This window comes from Cnephaeus nilssonii, assembly GCF_951640355.1.
Source record: "Cnephaeus nilssonii genome assembly, chromosome: 4".
NCBI classification, from domain to species: Eukaryota; Metazoa; Chordata; class Mammalia; order Chiroptera; family Vespertilionidae; genus Cnephaeus; species Cnephaeus nilssonii.
Genome location: NC_137075.1, coordinates 90,021,964 through 90,044,189, shown reverse-complemented (window position 1 = coordinate 90,044,189; position 22,226 = coordinate 90,021,964). Strand labels below are relative to the sequence as shown.

Below are 22,226 nucleotides of genomic sequence, written 5' to 3'. Positions count from 1 at the left end.
AGGAAGAAAGTCCGTACCAGGAACTGAATAGTCCGGCACCTTGATCTTGGACTTCCAGCTTCCACCACTGCGAGAAATAAATGTCACAGTTTATTTAAGCCACCTGGTCAATGGTATTTTGTTATGGCGGTCCCAGCAGCCTAAGACACCAGCCAGTCTATCCAGGAGGATTTACTGAGCCCCACCTAAGAGCCTTGGCTTGTGCTTCCTTTTGTCCTGGTCTATAATATTATGCCCAACACTGTGTTCGTCACAAGTGGTACGAAAGAAATAAAGCTAAAGCAGAGCCATGAACTACAAAGCATTAATGGTTTTGCTTTTAAACACAAGTCCTAGGCTGTGTACCAGACGCCGGTCTAAAATAATCATCACACAGGGTTATTATATTCAATTTCTCTCAAAACTCCTTTTAATTGTATTCGGCTGCAGTCTAATTTCTTTTAAGTCTTGTCTAGTCTTTCACAGGCCAGACCTGTGACCTTATGATAATCAGTTTAGTTTATGTTTTGTTTCTGTTGGTGTCACATGAAACTGGAAGGCAGAGAGAGGTGGCAACAGCTAGGCCCAGGCCACATGTGTCAGACCCAGACACCTGGCCCAGCAGCCTCCAGGCACTGCATCTCGTCACCATGCCCTCAGATGGCCCTTAGCAGCCGCCAAAGGGGAGGCAGAGCTGGCGCACAGGAAGCAGACGTACCTGCCCAGGCCTGAGCCAGGGCACACACATCACCAGAGGCACCTGAATTCCACTCTGGGCTCTGAGTTCAGGCAAGAAACCTCTTCAGACTTTGGTTCTGACCTAAATTCCAGAGGTTCTCACCCAGTAGGGATGAGGGAAGGAGCCGCAATGAGGCTTGGTCAATTGTTCATTCAAAATTTACTGATTACCTCCTAGGTCAGTGGTCGGCAAACTGCGGCTCGCGAGACACATGCGGCTCTTTGGCCCCTTGAGTTTTTAGCAAAGGCCAGCTTAGGAGTACCCTAATTAAGTTAATAACAATGTACCTACCTATATAGTTTAAGTTTAAAAAATTTGGCTCTCAAAAGAAATTTCAATCGTTGTACTGTTGATATTTGGCTCTGTTGACTAATGAGTTTGCCGACCACTGTCCTAGGTAATGACCCTGGGCCAGATGTGAGTATACACAGGGAGTTACATGCAACCGAGTTGGGTCTATACCTGGGAATGAGTCTTCTGGCCAAACAATAAATCCTCATCATTTACTGTACGATCACTGTTATTTGTGAAATTTTTCATGAGCATTAACATCTAAACAGCACTGATTGGCACTTTAAAGATTTTTCTGTTACTAATCAATTATGTAATTAGTTATTAGTAGTACTATTGGTTATTTATTAATACCTAACGTCATTAATCATAAAAGCAATCAAAGATTTTATTGACTGATATTAATTGCTAGTAACTACTTAGTAAAATAATTCATAACCCAAAAAATTGTACATACTCACTAAACTGGTTTCTAAAGCATTCTCTGGGTGGTGAGTGAGTTACTCCCTGGGCTACTCTTTTATTTTAATATGTTTTTATTGATTTGAGAGAGAGGGGAAGGGGGAGAGGGAAAGGAGAGATAGAGAGAAAGAGAAACATTGATGTAAGAGAGAAACATCTATTGGCTGCTTCCTGCTCACTCCCTACTGGGGATCGAACCCACAACCTGGGCAGCGTCCCTACCTGGAATCGAACCAGTGACGTTTTGGTGCATGGGGCAGTGTTCAACCAACTGAGCCACTGGTTATTTTAAAACAAATGTCTGTTTGGGTGGAAATCAATGGTTCTTAGTTTTCTAGGAGGACACCATGCCTCTTAAAGGAAGTCACCAATTTAAAATTTTGGTGCTAGCTATGAAGCCCAGAAGAATGTACATGCTCACATAATTTTGCACATAATTCAGGGAATGAGGAGAAGGGTCGGATTAAGCACTGTCTGGTCCAAGTCACTGTCTGATCCAAGTCTAAAACTTTTCTTGGCTGAGGAAAATAAATAAAACTCAGTTTCACCTTCTGTTTTCATTCAATTCCCTTCTTAAAAGCCTTCCCTAAGTAGATTCACTTAAGTTTTTCTTTTTTGACAACAGATGCAATCAACTAAAATAAAACAGGTGTTGTTATCAATTTGACCTTTTTATTTTTCTTCCAAAATGTATTTTCTCCATAAAATTCTTCCAACAGCCAATATTTTCAGCAGTGTCTAGCACGTACTCAATACACGGCAGATGTTTATTGAATATTCACGTGAATAAGTCAGTGAATGAATAAATGAATGAACAAATGAACATTTCAAAGGATCTGTCCTCTCCCCAGAAATAATTATATGTTCACATGTGTGTTATTCAAATGGATTAAATTGTTCTATTTCTGAGATTTTGGTGGGAAAGGGGATTATCTCCAAATTTTGGGCAACCACAGTTTTGGAATGCCTGAGAATTTTCTACTCCATTTGGAACCTTATGAATCAATCAAGGTATATTCAACAGTTAATACCTCCTTCAAGATAGAATAATGAAATTATTTTCCTATAGTGTCACTGGCTCACAGGAGGGAAAATCAATTGTGGGCCACACAGAAATATAATGGAAAAATTAAGAGTCACATAAAAGCTTGAAAACTTGACTGTTATTGATAATAGCAAAAGAGGGAGGGTGGGGGATTATGATTTAGTACCCACTATATGCCAGGCACTGTGCTGCAAGGCACTTTATATGTAGGTCCTCATTTCATCCTCTGCGTGCCCATTTCACAGAGAAGGAAACCGGTTCCAGTAGGTTGAAGTACTTCTCAAGGTCATGTAGCTTGTAATTTCAAATGCAGGACTTGGACCCAGGTGTTTTGTTGGGTTTTTTTTTTTTTTCCTTCTTTCTTTATGCAGCCCTGTCTCATGCAATACAATACAAAATGATACAATAGGAAGCTTGTGATAAGGCATAAAAAGAGCTTTGTAAACTGTAACATGCAGCTGAAATGCGAGTTCCTGTTATCAAGTTATTATATATTATAAAAGAAATAACATTCTATGGGCAAGAGCACACAAAATAGAACACCTGTGCAAACCCAAACTGGTAAAAATGGGTGTTTGACAAGGATCAAAAATCAATTCGAAGCTATGTAAATAACGCGGCGCTCATGGGCTTATCTTTGTTCTGATAAGTTGTTAAAATGTACACTTTTTAGAAAACAGAAATACAGGGTGAAGAAAAGTTTCCGTGGGGTTGTTTACATCTCTGGGTTTTTAAAGATATATATATCTTTAAAAATAAAATCAACCGTTGGATTCTGTGCCACACACAAACATTACCTAGCCACCTACTGTTCAATCAACACATTCAGAAAAGAAATGAGATGACAGCAGCATTTCCTGAAAATGTGGTTCCAAAAAAGTCAAAAATATGACTATCACAGGCCTTTCTTTTTAGAAACCCTTGGGATGGGATGGGTGGCATCAAATGGGGGGTCATATTCTGGTGCTCAGACCAGAGTCCCATCCCAAGACTGAAGAGCATGTTGGGGACAGGTGGTACACTGAGGGCAGGGTGCCTGGCCATGAGTTATAGAGTCTTTAGGGGGTGATAGTGCCAGGGGGTGCTCAGCATCAAACTCAGAATCTTGAGACATAACAGGATGGTGTCACCATCGAGATGTGGGGATCAGATCTCACCCCCGGTTCCCAGGTCATCCAAATCCTGCCCTGCTCTCAAACAGTGAGAACACAGTGCCTGGCAACTGAGCTCCCTGCTATTGTGGGCAGGCAGGAGCTGCTGCAAAGCCAGCCCGCCAGCAGCCCGCCAAGGGTGGACTCTGCCTTGTCAGTTCCCCCTTCCTGCTGAATCATTGTTCCAATCTCTGGGCCCAATTAGTCTGGCTCTGGACAGCCACTCAAATCAATAAGAGTCACTGGCCGTGCATCTAGAAGTAGAGTTGCCCCAGCTACTAAAGGGACAATATCAGGTGATAATGACAAAGCCAAAAAACACCCTTGGCTGTGCCTCTCTCTTTTGTGCAAAGTCACCCACATCATCCGGTTCATCAAACACCATTTACTGAGAGCCTGCCTTCACTTCTCTGTCACCATTCAACCGTCTACCCCAGGGGCTGTCCCCTTCTCCCAAGAGGAGAGGCACGTTCACAAGAGACACAAAACACAAGGGTAGCACATACTATTGAGTGCCAACACAAAAGCCATGTCCCCCACTGTCCTGGCTAACAGAACCTCAAATACGTGCATCTCTCATGTCCTTCAAGGAAGGCAGTCAGTCCTTTACCTGACAAGGTGAGCCATGAATGGTCAGTAAGCCAATCAGAGTGGTCTTTCTCTCACCAAGACCGATTTAGGCTGGGACACATGGCCAACTTTCTGGCCAGTGAGAAATGAAGGGGATTCTACTGAGGGGCTCCTTTTTGTAAGGAATATGAGAAAAGAAACAGGACCTCTTCGGCATCCAGATGTCATCGACTTGTAATAGCAGAAACTACTGCTGCTGTTTGGGGACCATGAAGGGCATTACCTTGGAAGGACAAGCCAGAATGGAAGAGTGGAAGACCAAAGGAACCTAGGTCCTTAAAAACCACAAAGCCCTAACTGGTTTGGCTCAGTGGATAGAGAGTCAGCCTGTGGACCAAAGGGCCCCAGGGTCCATTCCGGTCAAGGACATGTACCTCGATTGCAGGCTCCTCCCCAATATGGGTCCTGGTCAGGGTACATACAGGAGACAACCAATCGATGTGTTTTCTCTCACATCAATATTTCTCTCTGTGTTTCCCTCTCTCTTCCACTCTCCCTAAAAAACAATGGAAAAATATCCTCAGGTGAAGATTAAAAAAAACACACGAAGTACTAGGTTAGTCAACAATGGAAAAGTTGACACGACCACCAGAAGTCTTAAAATGTGAGATAATATAGGTTACGATTATTTACCCCACTTTTAGTTGAATTTTCTGATACCTTGGCCAACGACATCCTAATGATACAACCAGTAGTCCCCACTCCTCACTCTCAAAAGCCTAACTCCTATAGACCTCACAGCAGATATGCATTTGGATTTATAAACTCACTAGAGGCTCGGTGCATGACATATGTGCACTGGAGGGGAAGGGGGTCCCTCAGCCCGACCTGCACCCTCTCGCAGTCCGGGACCCCTCGGGAGATGGCTGCCTGCCGGCTTAGGCCCCAGGGATTGGGCCTAAACTGGCAATCAGAAATCCCTATCTCAGTCCAGGGCTCTCACAGTCCAGGACCCTTGCTCCTTACCGCCCACCTGCAATGGAGGCAGAAGAGGCTCCAGCCACCACTGCTGCACTCGCCAGCCATGAGCCCAGCTTTCAGCTGAGCTGCGTTCCCCCTGTGGGAGCACACTGACCACCAGGGGGCAGCTCCTACATTGCGCGTCTACCCCCTGGTGGTCAGTGCGCGTCATAGCAACCGGTCATTATGCCGTTTGGTCAATTTGCATATTAGCCTTTTATTGTATAGGATTTCTTTCTTTTTTTTAATATCTTTTTATTGATTTCAGAGAGGAAGGGAAAGGGAGAGAGAGATAGAAGCATCAATGATGAGAGAGAATCATTGATCAGCTGCCTCCTGCACCCCCCTTACCGGGGACTGAGCCCACGACCCAGACAAGTGCCCTTGACCAGAATCGAACCTGCGACCCTTCAGTCAGCAGGCCAAAGCTTTATCCACTGAGCCAAACCAGCTAGGGCAGTATAGGATTTCTTAAACTGCAAATATCCATAGGTTAATCCTATTAGCCACTCTCTCCTTAGTGTGAATTACTTTGATCAGATAGTCTTCCTCTCAAGGCCATGCTGTGATCAATCACTGGGTCAGAGAGAGAGATGAACAATAGTGGGCAGTGGGAGGGAAGGATAAGGGCTCACAACACCTGGACCTGTGGTGAGAGGAAGCACCGGAAGGCTGTGCAGAACAGTGGCTTTGCCTGCCCTTTGTCTCCAAGTTTCTGGTGGCTAAGGTGACTCTAATACCCCCTAGAAATCATTCTTCTCCTGCCAAGCATCCCTGAGCACCATTCTGGGGTTGTCATTCCTAAAACCAAGGCCCATTTTAGGTCTGGACTCAGAAAAACCACACTAATTTCAAATATAAAATAAAATGAGCTTTCCAGTCAGGCTCTTCTTAGCTTTACAGCAGAGAAGGATGACCCAGGTAGAATATTTCCACCAGAGATGTGTCCAGTGAGAAAACAGTGCCACCTGGTACTGTTGGTAATGCTGATGGCTCACGGAGATGGTGACCTCAGGCCTCGGTTCCAGCCTCTCTGCTGAAGGCTGTGAGTACAGGACTCTGATCTGTCTGTGATCCCAGCCCCAGCATGGCCTCAGCAGTGTGAAGGAGCCACTTTGTATTCTGCACACGGCCATTAGGCTGCTCTTCCCGAGAAAAGCATCTGATGCTTTTCTCCAGAAGATGCCAAATCTTTATCACTGCTATTATTGCGATTGACCCTACGGCCACCATTACTTAGGGAGCCAGCGAGGCTCTGAGTAGAGAAAACAGTGTCAGCTGTCCTCCTGACAACACGGCTGGCCAGAGGCAGGTTCCCACCTGACACAGGAGCAGCTGCTGGGTCTCAGGATGGCGGGGGATCCTCCAAGACCCCCAGTCCCTCCCAGCAATGGCCATTCCATAGCCATCGACAGGTGTTCCAGAAAACCTAGGTTTCCAGGGTGATTCCCAGGGCCACTCGGCAATCCTACTCTCTTCTAGCAACTATTTCAAACCTTCCCCCCTATTAGAGCCTCCAAAGCCACCTCCTACCCCCTCTTTCTCAGCAGATGGTCTTGCCTCTTACCTCAGAGAAAAAAATAGAGGCTATTAGGCTGGTACAACTCAGCTGCCCACCTTTCCCCCCATCGTCCCCTCTGCCCCACATACCTGTCTTTACCCAGCCTGACCACTTTCCTCCAGCCTCCAAACAAAGGCTGCTGGTTCCACCTGCACCCTTACAATCCGTCCCCCGAGTCTCCTTCTGGACCATACCTATGAGCAACTTGCTCTCTCCTGAACCTTCAATCCCTCTCTCTGCTGCTGCCAGTCCCGCGGCTGCCTGACTGACCTCTAATCCTGGCTCTGCACTGACCTCCACTCTCACTCCCCCACCACCGATGGTGCAACGTGAGAAGAGTAATCTACGTTAACTTGTCCCCATTCCCTGGGCCTCAATCCTCCTTCACCCACTCACCCCACTCTCCTTGCTCTTCCCAAGCACTCCAAATCACCAAATCTAACAGGCCCTTCTTCGAGTGCCACTCATTCATCTCCCCTTTGACGACAGTGTGTAATTCTTGGCAGGCTGTATTTTCCAAAATGGCTGCAACGATATCTCCCACTCTAATGCTCTAGAACCATGCCAAGCCCCATCCAGAAGTAAGTCTATTTCCCACCCCTTTCTCAAAGGGGGCCTCCGTGACTCCTGCTATTACCAATAAAGTGAGGAGGAAGCAGCCTGCATGACGGTCAAGGCGAGATCATAAAACTAGGATGGGCTTTCAGCCTTATTCTCTTAGGCAGCACTTCACTCACTCGGAGAATCCGGCAGCCATGCTGTGGGGAAGCCCAAGACACCGTGAAGAGATGACCTGGAGAGGACCTGTGGCCGTGGCCCATAGCCCTGGCTGAGCTCCCCGCCAACAGCCAGCACCCACTTGCCAGCCACGTGAATGGGCCACCTTGAAGTGGGTCCTCCAGTTCCCGTCAAGCCACCCAGCTGGCACCACAGGCTCTCCTGTCATTTTTATATCCCTTGGCTGTCCACATGCTCTCTTTCATTATAACTTAACAAATTAAGATATAGTGTTTCCACCCCCAGGGAAATCACCTCTAGTTCATCTCATTTTTACGGCATCCTCCTGAGGTCCCCTTGGCGTTTAAATATCTTTGCCGTTCCCAGGAACAAATGAGAAGGAACTGACCAACCCAGCCCCGGGTCACATGGTCACAGCACTGTCATGCTACCTCCTCTCTGCCACTGCTGCTCAAAGGGCCACACCTACCCACCAGCCTGGGGCCAGTTTCCCTGGGACTGCCTGGATCGCAGAATGAGGAGGAAGGCAGGTGAAAGGGAAGGTTCTCACCTCCATCAGGAGAATGTCCTTTGAGCTCTGCATCTGCACCTTAGGGTGCTGGACCTTCACAGCCACTGTCCGCCCGTCATGCAGCACTGCCTTATGGACCTGGGCCAGGGAAGCGGCCCCCATAGGGGTGTCATCAAAGCTCACAAACAAATCAGGGATCTGTCAAGAGGAGAGAGAGGGTGGAACAATTAAGATGACTGAATTCAGTGAAAGGGGCCAGGAGGACAGGCCAGAGCTGTGCTGCCTGATGCCCCCGCCACAGATTTTCTTCTCTGGCAGTTGTATGTCAGCCCAGCTCCTGCTGCCAGAGATTCACACCAGGCATATGGAGGGAGTGAGACAGAAAACACATTGGAGAGTGTGTTCTCACACGTGTACAAAGGGGCCCTGGGCACTTCCATTTAAGGCCAAAGAAGTGCTATCTAGAACAGCGGTCACCAACCAGTGGTCCACAAACCACTGGTGGTCCATGAGGTCTGAAAGGTTGGCAACCGCTGGTTTAAGGAAACCTTTGGAGCAGCAGTCGTCAACCGGTGGTCCGTGAGGTCCAAAAGGTTGGTGATTGCTGATCTAGAATGTTCAGAAATGTGCATAATCCACCCATGTAATTACCTACTACGGTGTCTCCCAGGCTCTCACATATGGATACTAGAAGCCCAGTGCACAAAATTTGTGCATGGGGTGGGGGAGTCCCTCAGCCCAGCCTGCACCCTCTCCAATCTGGGACCCCTCAGGGGATGTCCAACTACCGGTTTAGGCCCAATCCCTGTGGGCCTGGTCGCCCCCAATGGCCCTCCCCTGCAGGCCTGGTTGCCCCCAACTGTCCTCCCCTGCTGGCCTGGTTGCCCCCAACTTCCCTCCCCTGTAGGCCAGTTGCCCCCAACTGCCCTCCCCTGCCAGCCTGATCTCACCCCCAACTGCTTTCCCCTGCCAGCCTGATCTCACCTCCAACTGCCCTCCCTTGCCAGCCTGATTGCCCCCAACTGCCCTCCCCTGCCGGCCTGATCGCCCCTAAACCCCTGCCAGCCTGATCTCGCCCCTAACCCCCTGCCAGCCTGATCTCGCACCTAACCCCCTGCCAGCCTGATCTCGCCCCTAACTGCTCTCCCTTGCCAGCCTGATCTTGCCCCTAACTACCTCTGCCTAGGCCCCCACCACCATGGCTTTGTCCGGAAGGAAGTCAGATGGCCGGAAGATGGCCGGTTGACCCAATCTAATTAGCATATTACCCTTTTATTAGTCTAGATCAGTGGTCAGCAAACTGCGGCTCATGAGCCACATGCGGCTCTTTGGCCCCTTGAGTTTTTAGCAAAGGCCAGCTTAGGAGTACCCTAATTAAGTTAATAACAATGTACCTACCTATGTAGTCTAAGTTTAAAAAATTTGGCTCTCAAAAGAAATTTCAATCGTTGTACTGTTGATATTTGGCTCTGTTGACTAATGAGTTTGCCGACCACTGGTCTAGATAATTAAAAGTTAACAGAATCTGGGCCCAGGGCAGCCCAAGACATGGGTCAGATGGAATACTTCCCACCACGCCAACCTGGAGAGTTCAAGGAACCCTGGCTGGAGACTGCACACCCCATAACCACCTCATATTCCTGCTGAACAGCAGCCTCAACATGGGTCCCCAAGCCCATTCTCAGCTCAGACACCTGGCAGAGATCCCAGGGCTGCAGGCCTGAGCCTTGCACTTGGTCCTCACCTGCAGTGCCACCCAAAGGTAGCCTTGGGTAGATCCCCTGCCCTTCCCATGCCTCGCTTTCTCTATGAAATGGAACATATACCCTTATTCTTCCATCTTCTCTTTCCTTCTGCCTTCCCTCTTTTCTGATTAGAAATGCCATACCACCCAGCCGGCATGGCTAAGTGGTTGGGCATCAACTCATGAACCTGGAGGTCACAGTTCTATTCCCGGTCAGGGCACATTGATCCCCAGTAGGGGGCTTGCAGGAGGCAACCGATCCATGATTCTCTCTCGCTGATGTTTCTATCTCTCCCTTCCTCTCCCTGAAATCAATAAACACATTTAAAAAAAAGAAAGAAGAAAGAAAAGTAAAAGAAATGCCATACCAATTTTCCTGAAGGAAAAAGTCTTTCTGACTTGAGTGATCACACCTACTTGATCCAGATATAAATATCCTACCAGATGGGAAGGAGGTCCCCAAAAATCTTTTGCAAGATCGGCCAAGGCTGAAATACTCATCCCCTCTGTTTCTTGAAGTCCCTCGGTAGCCTCACACTGCCGGAAAGTCAAGACATTCACACACACAGCTACCCAAATGTGTATGTGGATAGTCACACACCTCCCCTTCTTCTCACACATCCAGATTGGCAGGCTGTGCCCCCACCTCCCTCTGTCCCCTTCTGCAGCAAACACCCAGCCCCTCAGCGCCTCTCCCCTCCTTGGACTCCAGAAGTTAGATGACCCACAGCCACCATCCCATCCCATTTGCTAGGCTGCACCATCACTTTGCTAATCTTGTCTCATAAATCACTCCCTCCAGCCCTGTCATCATCTTTTAGCTTTCACTAAACTCCATCCCATTTATCAAGATCCTGTGGAGGCCAAAGGTCCAGGCAACTTGGGAGGGGCCTACACTTCACTGTCACGAGATGGTACGGATTAGCTTCCCTGCCCCCTCCTTCCTCATTGGGTTTTGATCTGTACCCCTCCCAGTGCCCACTCCCCTCTTCTGCCCCAGCCATGCACCCATCTTTTTCCCTCCTCTGTGAGTTCTAGGCTCCCTGAGGGCCATATTCTTCTCATATCATCAACCCCCAGAATCACCTTGAATCTCTCTGCACAAGACCCTTTATCCTGGAACTTGGATTAAGACAATGCAAGGACCACCAACCATATATACCTCATTAGACTATCAACTCCCAGTGGGCACTTTTGTCTATTTTGTTCAATGTTGAATTCCCTGCACCTAGAACGGGGCTGGAACTAGTCATTGACAAACAAAGATTTGTTGAAGAACTGAATCCACTATTCTCTCCATTGGAGAAGAACTGGATGAACTCTTTCTTCCCTTTGAAATGACTGGGTCTTCCAGATCCCACACACCTACTAATCCAAAGGTCTCAAATGGAAAAGCGCATGTGAAGTGTAAGGTTTACCTACGTTACTCCAGGGTGAGCCTGGCCAATCAGAACCCTGAATACTCTGGACCACAATGATTGGTTCTGAGATAGACACATGACCCAACTGGTCCAATCAGACTCAACCGTTTTACTTTTGTTTGAACTGTAGAAGAAGGGATTCTGTCTTTCTGCTAAAATTGAACTTGAAGCCTAGAGATGCCTGAAGTCACATAGTAGCAACAAAGAGGAAAACAAAGCCAAGAGACAGAAAGAGTAAATCCTAATCACAATGGTTGAAGTCCCTTGATCTAGCCATGCCTGAATGCCCACCCTATAATTCCTTCTTTTTTTTTTTTTTTTTTTTTTTTTTTTGGCTTAAGTCAGTTTGAGTTGTTTTCTGTCACACACAGCAGAAGGGGCGCTGACTGATACAGTGTGTTCTCTGCCTCAGCTGGGATAAATTGAAGAAACACAGGCATGGTGCCAGGCATCCCCAAGAGGCTCAGTAAGTGTGAGTTCCCTCCTCTCCCCATTCTCTAGCTGGGACAGGGATCCAGGAATAGAAGAGGAGAACTTCTGCAACGTTCCCGGCCGATACATAATGAGATCACCATTAGTTCTTTTGGGAACCCTCTGGAGTTCCTGAAGGAGCACCAAGAACATTTTCAGGAGCAGAGCTATGTACCAGCACCCTCACCTCCCAGGCAGATGGGACAGCCCAATCTCCCCACTGCAAAGGGACTTGGGAGTGACCTGACCTTACTCCCTGGGAACACTGGCTCATTCGCTGAGACGGACAACCCGTCTTCAAATCAGTGTCATTGCAGGGACATTGCAGAGTCATTGCATCGCTAGGGCTGTGTGCAAAAAACAGCTGCCAAGAGCACTCCAAGGGGAGGTGGAGAAAGGAAAGGGCTGAAGCAAGCATCCCAATCTCCAGGGTAAGAGGAAGCCTGGTCCACCCTATCCCCAGGGAACAGAAAGGGGGCCTCCCATAATTCCCTGCTCCCACCGGGGGATGGAAGGGGTCCCAAACCCAACTGTCAACTCAGCACCCTGAACAAGGCCCAGCTCTGAGGACTTGTCCAAATTCCCAATCTGACCAGTGGAAGCAAAGACAGGCATGGGAAGTGAGGATGCGATGCACCACTCACTTGGCACAGGGAGCCTGTCAGGCAGGTACCCCACCCCACCCCAGCCTGCCCACCACCTCCCAGTGCCCCTGCAGCTGTCTGTTCCCTCTCTATCAGACAGCAAGCCACACACCCATACCCTCCTATGCTTATACACACACACACACACACACACACACACACACACACACACACACAATAACTGATTGCTAGTGGATGTTCCTAGCTGGCTTATAATAAAGGTAATTAAAGATTGGTGCTACAGCCTATAATTAAATAAGAATAAAGTATCTCTAAATGGAACCTTGATTCAAAGTGTTCAGTGGAAGTACTTTAAGCTGATAGATAGGAAGGAAAAACAGACCCTGTCCTGAAAGCAGAATTACACCCCCTACGCAGCTGAAACAAATGCAACCCCCCTCCAATCAGGCCTGGTCCCCCAGCCCTTTCAGCAGAAAACCATTAGCAGAAACAAACTGCGGCATGGGCAGCAATTAGATTCAAGATGGGCCTCGCTGCCTCCAGTCAGTGCAGAAACCTCTCTCCCCTAAGGCTTTGTCTCCCCCCCAACACCCCCCACACCCCCCGCCCCCCACTCCACACACACACACACACACACTACCTTTTATTTTCCTCTGGGTCTGGCGGCAAAATCAATTAAGTAAAACAACTGCATTTTAAAATGACTAGTTATGTGCTTTTTAATTACTGTCGGCCCATGATTCAAATATATCGATGTCCTTGTCTAAAAAAGGAAAAATAATCAGGAAAAAAGTTTCTCTAGCTTTGTATGGTCTGTTTTTTTAGAGGTGTGTGGGGAGATTTAGGGTGGTTTTTTTTAAGAGCAGAAAACATGAGAGGGGCAGGAAACAATGTGTCACCCCCAGGGGCCTGCAGGCTGGGGCTCAAGTGAAGACTTGAGCAGGCTCTTCAGCTGGGGTCCGGGAATCGGAGACCACGTGACATTGTGCCCCAGTGCAGGGCAAAGAGAGAGACTCCAGAAAAGTCAGCGTGCAGATTCCCATGAAGCCAGGTGACTAGGCAATGTTCACACTGAGCGGCCAAACACTGGCCAGGGGCTACATTCTGCCCAGCATAAGGTGAAGGAAGTCAGAATCTTCTGGAGAAGCCACAGTGTGACTCCTGGGAGTTCCACGTGAGCCCAGCCAGCCTCGCTCGGGTCCCTGTGGGGACTGACTGACCAGTTACAAAATGGGAGATGTCCTGGATTTTTCCAAGATGGCCCAGTTTCACCTATTCCATCCTGTTGTCCTCATACTCATTCACATTACACCTATTCTGGGTTCAGAAACCACATCGCTGTAAGGCAATGCTAGCAAGTCTAACAAGCCCTGAGCTGGCTGGCTGCAGATGAAGACAGGGGCCTACTCAAAGCAGGCAGGTCCAGGCCTAAATACCAAGGCCAGGCCGCTTCCACTTAGGAGCTGGGGAGACTGCCCAGGACACCATGGCATCAGCAGTAAAGAACATCTGGCTCTCCAGGTCCTCAAATGGCCCCCCTCACACATGGCTGCAGCCATCTACCACAGACTGATGGGGAGAAAGACCAGTCCCTGAGCTAACAGAGTGACTGGAGTGAACCTTCCCTACCCCGTACCCCTCCATCAACTGAGGCAGACAAGATAGCTCCAGCCAGCTAGGGTTCTGTAAAGCACTGCCATCTTGGGCGGAAAACCTACCACCACCTCTGACCTGCCTCTGCTTGAAACTCATCACTTCCTCTCAGCATCTTTTCCTAGGGACCTGCCCCAGGCACCCTACCTCTCAGTCACCCTAGTGGCTGATAACCCATTTTGCTGCAATTCCTTTTTCTACCGCTTAAACATGCCTAGCTTATATCCCACCTGTTCAGGGTCATTCCTGTACTTTCCAAGATAGCACCTGACAGTAACAGCAAATGAGTGGCACATGCGCCCTCATTCCCCCTCTAGTGGTTTTTAAATATGTTCATACATTTTTAAATACTCCTGTTTTTGAGAAGTGGAGCCTATTTCCCATGCCTTGAGAGTGAGCTGGACTTCAAGGCACACTCCTAACCAACAGCATCTGGAGGAAGTGATAGTGTCTGACTTCTGAGACTGTCACTATGACGTCCTCCTTGCTCTCTCTCAGATGGCCTGCTCCAGGGGAAGCCAGCTGCCCTGTCAGGAGGACACTGAGGCAGCCTGTGGAGAGTCCAGGTGGTCAGGAACCAAGGCCGCCTGCCAACAGTGAGCCACCTTGGTAGCAGCTCCTCCTTCCCCACCCAGGCCTTCAGATGACACCGCCTCAGCCGACATCCTCACTGCACCCTCAGGAGAGACTCTGAGCCAGAACCTTCCAGGGAGCCACTCCCAAATTCCTGACCCACACAAACTAAGAAGTCAAAAGTTTGTTGTTTTAAGATGCTAAGTTTTGGGGTCATTTGTTAGGCAGCAATAGCTCATTAATACACCCCAAACATACCCATGCCAGACCTCACAATCGCAGCATTCCTTTCTGCTGGGCCCAGAGATGCCTCAGAATCTCTTTCAACCTAATGCTCCAGGCAGCCACTAGCATGAATGTATAAAATGAAACTAATGTGCCATTCCTTAGCTTCAGCCAGTCAACAAATACAGGGTGGGACAAAAGTAGCTTTACAGTTGTGAACATGTGAAACAGAGTTTATTCTTATATTTTATTTATTAATTATTGTATTTTCTCCATACAAACAACTGTTAACCCACTTTGGCCCACCCTGTATTTACTGCAGGCTAGAAAATATCACATGCCAGAAACCATGCTGGTATGTGGGCCAACAAAACAGACACAGTCTCTGGCCAGGAGGAGACCTCAGTCCAGCAAAAGGCAACTACCTCTGAAAAACACACCTGCATTTCAGCAGGGCCTGCTAGAGACAGTGCCCCTGCCCAGAGCTGCTTCACCCAACCATAAAGAGGCTCTCTAGCTAGGTAAGAGGGGACCTCCAATATCATCATGTAGACCCTGGGGGTTCCCGGAAGAGGACAGGCACCCAAGTGTCTCTCCCTCCCCCGAGCCCTCACCCCCACTCCATAGCTGCCCTGCCTCAGGGTGGGAGTACTCCTATCCCCAGCTTCCCACAATAAAAATAACAACAGAAACAGCTCGAGAACACGTACGTAGACCTTGTCTTCCATGGAATCTGTTCTTTCTGAGGTTCAGAAAAATCGAACTGTCGGTTCTACAGAGCTAAGAGGTATTGCTACTGCCAAGCTGGGAAGAAAGAATGAAGTGACAATGGCAGAACCTGAGGCCTTTTTGACAAGGGTGAACCCCAGAAATCACCAGTGTTCCTATTTAACACGGGGAGTGGCATAATGCTCAACTCTTACCAATTGGCTAAAGAGCCTCCAGGTACAGGACCTAATTGGCCACCTGGCTCTGCCCGGGGCATCACAGGACAGATCGAGCTTCTCTCCTCCCACAAGAAGGTGACAAGCAGCTGACAAAAGGAGAAACAAGAAGCCGGGACCAGCCACACCCTCCGTTAGCTGTGGGCCCACCAGCTGGCCAAGAGAAGGGGCCTGAGCGGCAGTAAGGCACAATGACCCCCAATGCAAGCTCTTCGTCAAATGCCCAGGCTGAAATTCTGGCTCCAATGTGCACCAGTTCCAGCAGTTATATAGCCCCTCCGGACCTCAGTTTTCTCTTCTATAAAATGGGAGTTTTAATACCAAGCTCACTGAGTTGTTGTATGAAACAACATACATAAAGTGTCTGGAGTACAGCTTATAGAAGACCCCAATAACTAGCAGGAGTAGTGGTGCCCCATCTGACGCCCCCAGGAAGAGAGCAGAGTGGTACAATGACAAGAGCCCTGCACAGCCAGCAATTCTAGAGCCCCGGTTCTGCCCTGTCAGTGACCACCCTCATTGAGCCAGAGGCTGTGCCGGCCTCCTGACTGACCCACCCACCTGCATTCGTTCCCCCTCTGACCCAGCCTCCACATACAGCTAAGGTGAGTTTTCCAAACATAAGCTGATTATGTCACTTCTCTCTGCTTAAACCGCTTCACCAGCTTCCCAGGGACCAAAATCCTTTACATGACCCACAGGGTCTGACCCTGCCCACCTCTCCTGCCCCATCTCTCCCCTCTGACCCCAGCTCTCTCTGCCTCTTCCTACCACCAGCACACTCCCTCCCTGCCTGCTGCAGGACCTTTGCACATGCTGTCCCCTCTGCCCAGAAGGTTCCCCTCCCTCCTCCTCATTCAGGTAACTCCTACTCATCCTTCAAATCATGGCTCAACTGTCACCTCCTCAAAGAAGCCTCCCTGTGTACATTCCCAGAGTTCACATGTCCTCAAGAGCTGCACTTTTGCCCCGGTTTGTATTTGCTTAATCTCCCTCTTCCCTTCTAGACTGTAGACTTCCATTTTTGCTCAGCATTGCATCCTAACACATAATTAACAAATGGAGGTGAGGTTCCACTTTCCCTAACCCAGTGGTCGGCAAACTCATTAGTCAACAGAGCCAAATATCAACAGTACAACGATTGAAATTTCTTTTGAGAGACAAATTTTTTAAACTTAAACTTCTTCTAACGCCACTTCTTCAAAATAAACTCGCCCAGGCCGTGGTATTTTGTGGAAGAGCCACACTCAAGGGGCCAAAGAGCCGCATGTGGCTCGCGAGCCACAGTTTGCTGACCACTGCCCTAACCTATTCTTGTTGAGGGACCTTGGGCCTTCCAGCTGACCCCAGACGTGGCTGCCGTTACTTCAAGGTGGCCGAAGGAGCCTCCCTGGTGCTGGGCATGGCGACAGCTGTGGTTGGAGGGACTCTATGGAAATGTTGTGATAATAATGATTAATAAAAAGCAGATAAACACCCTGTGTGGCTGGCCAGCCTGGGAAGCCATCCATTAGATCTGTCATTCATTAGAGATGGGGGAGGGGACAGTGCTCAGCTTAAGCAAACCTTCTGTAAATTGTAGGCTGCGGGCACTGACATTTGATAAATTATTCTTCATAATCCACCGTTGGCTGTCATAAATCTAATCTTTCAACATTCCTCATCTTAATAACTTGTGCAATCTCACAGGGTGACGTTGACTATGTCTCTGCCTGTGACAGAGATCTCTGGGGTAGAAGCAACCAGAGACCCCAGACAGTGCAGTGTGAAGCTGGGGACCCCCACAGCCAGGGCAGCCCAGGCAGATATCCCCTGGGTGATCAGAGTACAGAGGTCATGAGCCGTACTTGGAGCCATGAAGGCCTAGAGGTCAAGTTCACAGACAATGCCAAGGCAAAGAGACAAAACAGGTGGTGACAGGACTCAGACCTGGGGCAGAATGGGGCAGGCTAGCTCTATACCCTCCCTGTAAGCGTACTCCCGTGAGGACCTACCACCTCTCCTTGAACTTGAGTTTGGGTTGGTATGAGGGATGTCAGGATATCTTTGTTCTGCCAAGCCTGAATGGTCAACCTGGATAATTCCTTATAGATGCATGTTTGTTGCCCTTAGAGGGCTCTTATGTGATTCTCAACTTTCTTTTGAAGTTAGGTAAAGGAGATATAACTGCCCCCATTTTAGAAAGAGGAACATATTTGCTAAAGGTCATTTGTTTATTCATCTGTGTATTCAAATGCGTATTGAGTTACTAATATGTGCCAGGCACTGTGCTAGTCTCCTGGGGGCTCAATGGGGAGGAAATCCAAATTGGGTACAGTCACCACCCTCTGAGGTCATTACTAGATCATGAAGTCTAGTGAGGGGACAGGAATCAATCAAGTAACCACAGACAAATGTAAAATGGCCAACTCTGATAAATGCTATGAATGGAGAGGTAGCTGGTACTGTGAAGAACCTGTGTTCAGAGGATTAAACCAGGGCAGGGAGGACTTCCCTGAGGAGGTGTCAAAGAGTTGAAATCTGAAGGGCAAGGAGCCAGTTACCTCACTGCAGAGATGAAGTACACGCCGTCCAGGCAGAGGGAACAGCTCGCGTGAAGTATAAATGAAAGGAATAAGATAGGGCAACAGGAAAGAATCAGAAAGAAGATGTCCAGCAACTTTCAACCCAGATTCCAGGACGGCTTGGGCTCTCCAGTCTCCCCCAACGGAGGGCTCCTCACCAATAGCTCTGCCCATGGGGAGAAAGCCCGGCCACAGAGGCTCACAGCCATTTCTGGTGAGGCCCTGGAATTCTCAAACCTGATGAGCTCACCGTCACAAAACCCCAAAGGCCTTTTGCAACAACCTTCAGATGTTCCTACACTCAAAAACATAGGAAGAGAGGCAATAAAGCATAAGCATCCTTTGCCATCAGGACAGACTTCCTTATGTCCTGGGAGGTGGCAAAATACCACACAGCAAATGAGCCTAGGCTATGTTCCCGTGCTTCAGAGCCCCACACGAGAGCTCAGGTACCAAAGCCCACAGTCTTTTTGCAACACCTGTACAGGTTTCCCTCAGTAAGAAGTTTTCCAGATGCACTTTGCAAGTGATAACAGCAGAGCCCAAAGATTTTCTTATATATATTTTTATTGATTTCAGAGAGGAAGGAAGAAGAGAGAGATAGAAACATCAATGATGAGAATCATTGATCGGCTGCCTCCTACAGGCATCCCACTGGGGATCAAGCCCGTAACCCGGGCATGTGCCCTGACCAGGAATCAAACCATGACCTCCTGGTTCATAGGTCAACACTCAACCCCTGAGCCACACTGGCCTGGCAAGGGCTTAGGGATTTTAAAGGGAGGTAATCCCAGACTTCCTGGGTCTACTGGGAAGATAATGCCCACATCTGGGGGGAAGCAGCCACACTACTGGCTTGACCCAGCAAAGAGGACCAGTGGTTAAGAACTCCAGCGCCAGCGGCCCCACCTGCCAACGTCCAGCCATGCGGCAAACTACTTCTCTAATAATTACACCTACCTGGTAGGGGCCTTGCACGTGTTAAAGGACATTAAGCATCTAGAGCAGAGGGCAGCCACCATCGCCTGGGAGCCAAACCCAGGCCACCACTAAGAATGCTTTTCACATTTTTAAGTGTTTAAAACAATCAAAAGAATAGCATTTTGTGACATGTGAAATTATATGAAATGCAGTTTCCCTGTCCATGAAGGAAGTTTTACTGGGACACAGCACGCTCATTCATCACCCGTGGTCCATGCCTGCTCTCATCCTGCAGTGGCAGGGTTCAGCAGTTGTGACAGAGTGTGTGGTCTGCAAAACCTAAAATACTGACTATCTGGCCCTGTGGGAGGCAGAAAAATGCCCCCCCCTCGACTATGTCCATGTCCTTAACCCCAAAGGTGTGATTAAGGGAAGGCTCTGGAGATGGAGAGAGTACCCTGAATTAGCATGTGGGCCCAATGTAATCACAGGGTCCTCACCCAACGGAGGCAGGAAGGTCAGAGCAGAGATATGAGAAAGGAAGCAGAGGTGAAAGGGTGAGAGGGATGAAAGGGGGTAGAGGGGGAGAGAAAGACAGAGAAAGAGAGGAAGAGGGAGGGAGGAAGCAAGAAAGAGAGCGAGAGTGGGACAGAAAGAGAGCTTTAAAGATTGCACTGCTGGCTTTGATGATGAAGGAGGGGCCACAAGCTAAGGAACGGAGGCAACCTCTAGAGCAGTGGTTCTCAACCTTTCTAATGCTGCGACCCTTTAATACAGTTCCTCATGTTGTGGTGACCCCCAACCATAAAATTATTTTCGTTGCTACTTCATAAGTGTAATTTTGCTACTGTTAATGAATCGTAATGTAAATATCTGTGTTTTCCGATGGTCTTAGGCGACCCTGCTAGCGGTTCTCAACCTGTGGGTCAGTGGGTCATGACCCACAGGTTGAGAATCGCTGCTGTAGAGAACCGTAATGTAAATATCTGTGTTTACATTATGGTTCTCAACAGAACCGCTGCTGTTGAGAACCGTAATGTAAATATCTGCGTTTTCCCATGGTCTTAGGCGACCCACAGTTTGAGAACCACTGCTGTAGAGCCTAAGACCATCGGAAAACACAGATATTTACATTACGATTCATTAACAGTAGCAAAATTACACTTATGAAGTAGCAACAAAAATAATTTTATGGTTGGGGGTCACCACAACATGAGGAACTGTATTAAAGGGTCACAGCATTAGAAAGGTTGAGAACCACCGCTCTAGAAGCTAGAAAAGGCCAGGACAGAGATTCTCCCCTAGAGCCTCGAAGGAACGCCACCCAGCCAACACCTGAATTTTTTAACTCCTGACCCACAGAATGGGAAGGTAATAAATGTGTATTTTTTTAAGGCACTAATTTTGTGGTAATTTGTTACAGCAGCAACAGGAACCTATTATAGGCCCTTTACAGGAAACGCTGGCTGACCCCTGTAGAGCATTAGTGTAACACTCCTAGTATATGTCTGTTTTTATGCTTTTGCTGTATTTCCCAGGGCAGTGGTGAGACTACAAAGCTGAGGAACAAGACAAGGGATGCACAAGCCGCGGGGGGAACATAGGAGAAGTGTGAACCCCAAGATGTGGCACCAGGAAAGTATACCAGGCTTCCATTCTGCTGTGCCAGGTGACAACCCAGCACTGTCCTGGTTTCCCCTCCCAGGGTAAGAGGTCCTTTGCTCCCCTGGCTGCCTCTACACAGCATTCCTCCCCAGCCCCCAGGTCAAATCTGAAAACCTGCTTGGCTGTAATGACCTCTGCCCCAGGGTCTCTTCCCCAGGAGCCCAGTTTCCTCTTAAACTTCACACAGAACCACCAGTCTCCGTTCACACACCAAAGACAGAAGCGCAGGAGGGCCCATGAAGGACTTCTCAACACAGAGATGGTGACATAGGTGACTGACGTGAAGGAGCTGCCCCAGCTGTTAAAGCAACAGTCTCTCCTTCTCCAAAGCCAGTTACAGGGACATGGACACACACACACACACTCATTCCTGATGACTTTTTTAAATAACCAGAAACCAGGAACCCAATGGTGCTCCAGCCTACCATTGTTGAACCCCAAATTGCTCTGTCCCACGTGGACTCTCCAACCTTCTGTGACCACCAACCCACCCATCCTACTGGAAGGAGAGACGGGGCCACTGTGCAAATCCCAGCCCTGTAAAAAAAAAAAAAAATCCTTCCCCAAACTGCTAGCAGGATAAGCTGTTAGCACATTTGCCCCCACTTCCCCTTAGTGTTGTGGTCATTTCTGAGGTTGCCCCCCACTGTTCATGCCAGAAGCCTGGGAGTCGATCGTGGCACCTCCTTCTCCCTCAGGCCCTGCCCATTTAATTTGTCTTTGACCTTAGTCTCCAAAATACGTATGTCCACTCACCTGAGCCACCGTCACCTCTTGCCTGGAGGACCACAAAGCCTGGTCATTGGTCTCCTGGTTCCACCCATTCCCGTATAAGCCACTGCAGCCTAGACACGCGGTTCTCTGTGCGGAACCTATCAGTGGCTGCAATCTGGATCTCCTGAACATGCCCGGTACCCTCTCCAGCCTCATCTTTCAGTGTCTCTCTGCACTGCCACCGCCACCCCCTTTCTGTCCCACCCCGAGGCCTCCACATTCTCTCTTCCCTCTGCCTCACCCCCCCTCCTCCCCTAACTATCCCCTGGTCTCAGCTTAACCACCACTTCCTCAGAAGGGCCACTCGGGCTGCCCCAAACTCAGAGCACCATATACTTTTCCCCAGGGCATTTATCACAAGCGTCATTAAATTTTCCTTGTTCTGATCGCTGGTGCAACATCTGCCATCCCCTACAACTAGATCATAAGCACCATGAGGGCAGCCTGGCTACCCCGTAACACCCAGGGCCACGCAACAGACGCTCAATAAACATCTGCTGAGTCAACACATGAATCAACAAGTGACTGGTGAGGTCCCAAAGGGAGAGAGGCTGCGGAGGCCCAGACACACAGGAGCCCCTGCCTGCAGGACAGCCAAG

General features: G+C 48.8%; 1 protein-coding gene across 5 annotated transcripts in view; it reads right to left on the bottom strand.

Annotated features, from left to right (window-relative positions):
- Positions 1-22,226, bottom strand: part of ADCK1 (aarF domain containing kinase 1) — a 106,737-nt gene that overhangs the window by 30,038 nt on the left and 54,473 nt on the right. For all 5 annotated transcript variants that reach the window (XM_079768548.1, XM_079768551.1, XM_079768552.1 and 2 more), the window contains one exon: positions 8,107-8,265. In XM_079768548.1, the coding sequence (XP_079624674.1) occupies positions 8,107-8,265 (159 nt within the window). The remainder of the gene's footprint in view (positions 1-8,106; positions 8,266-22,226) is intronic.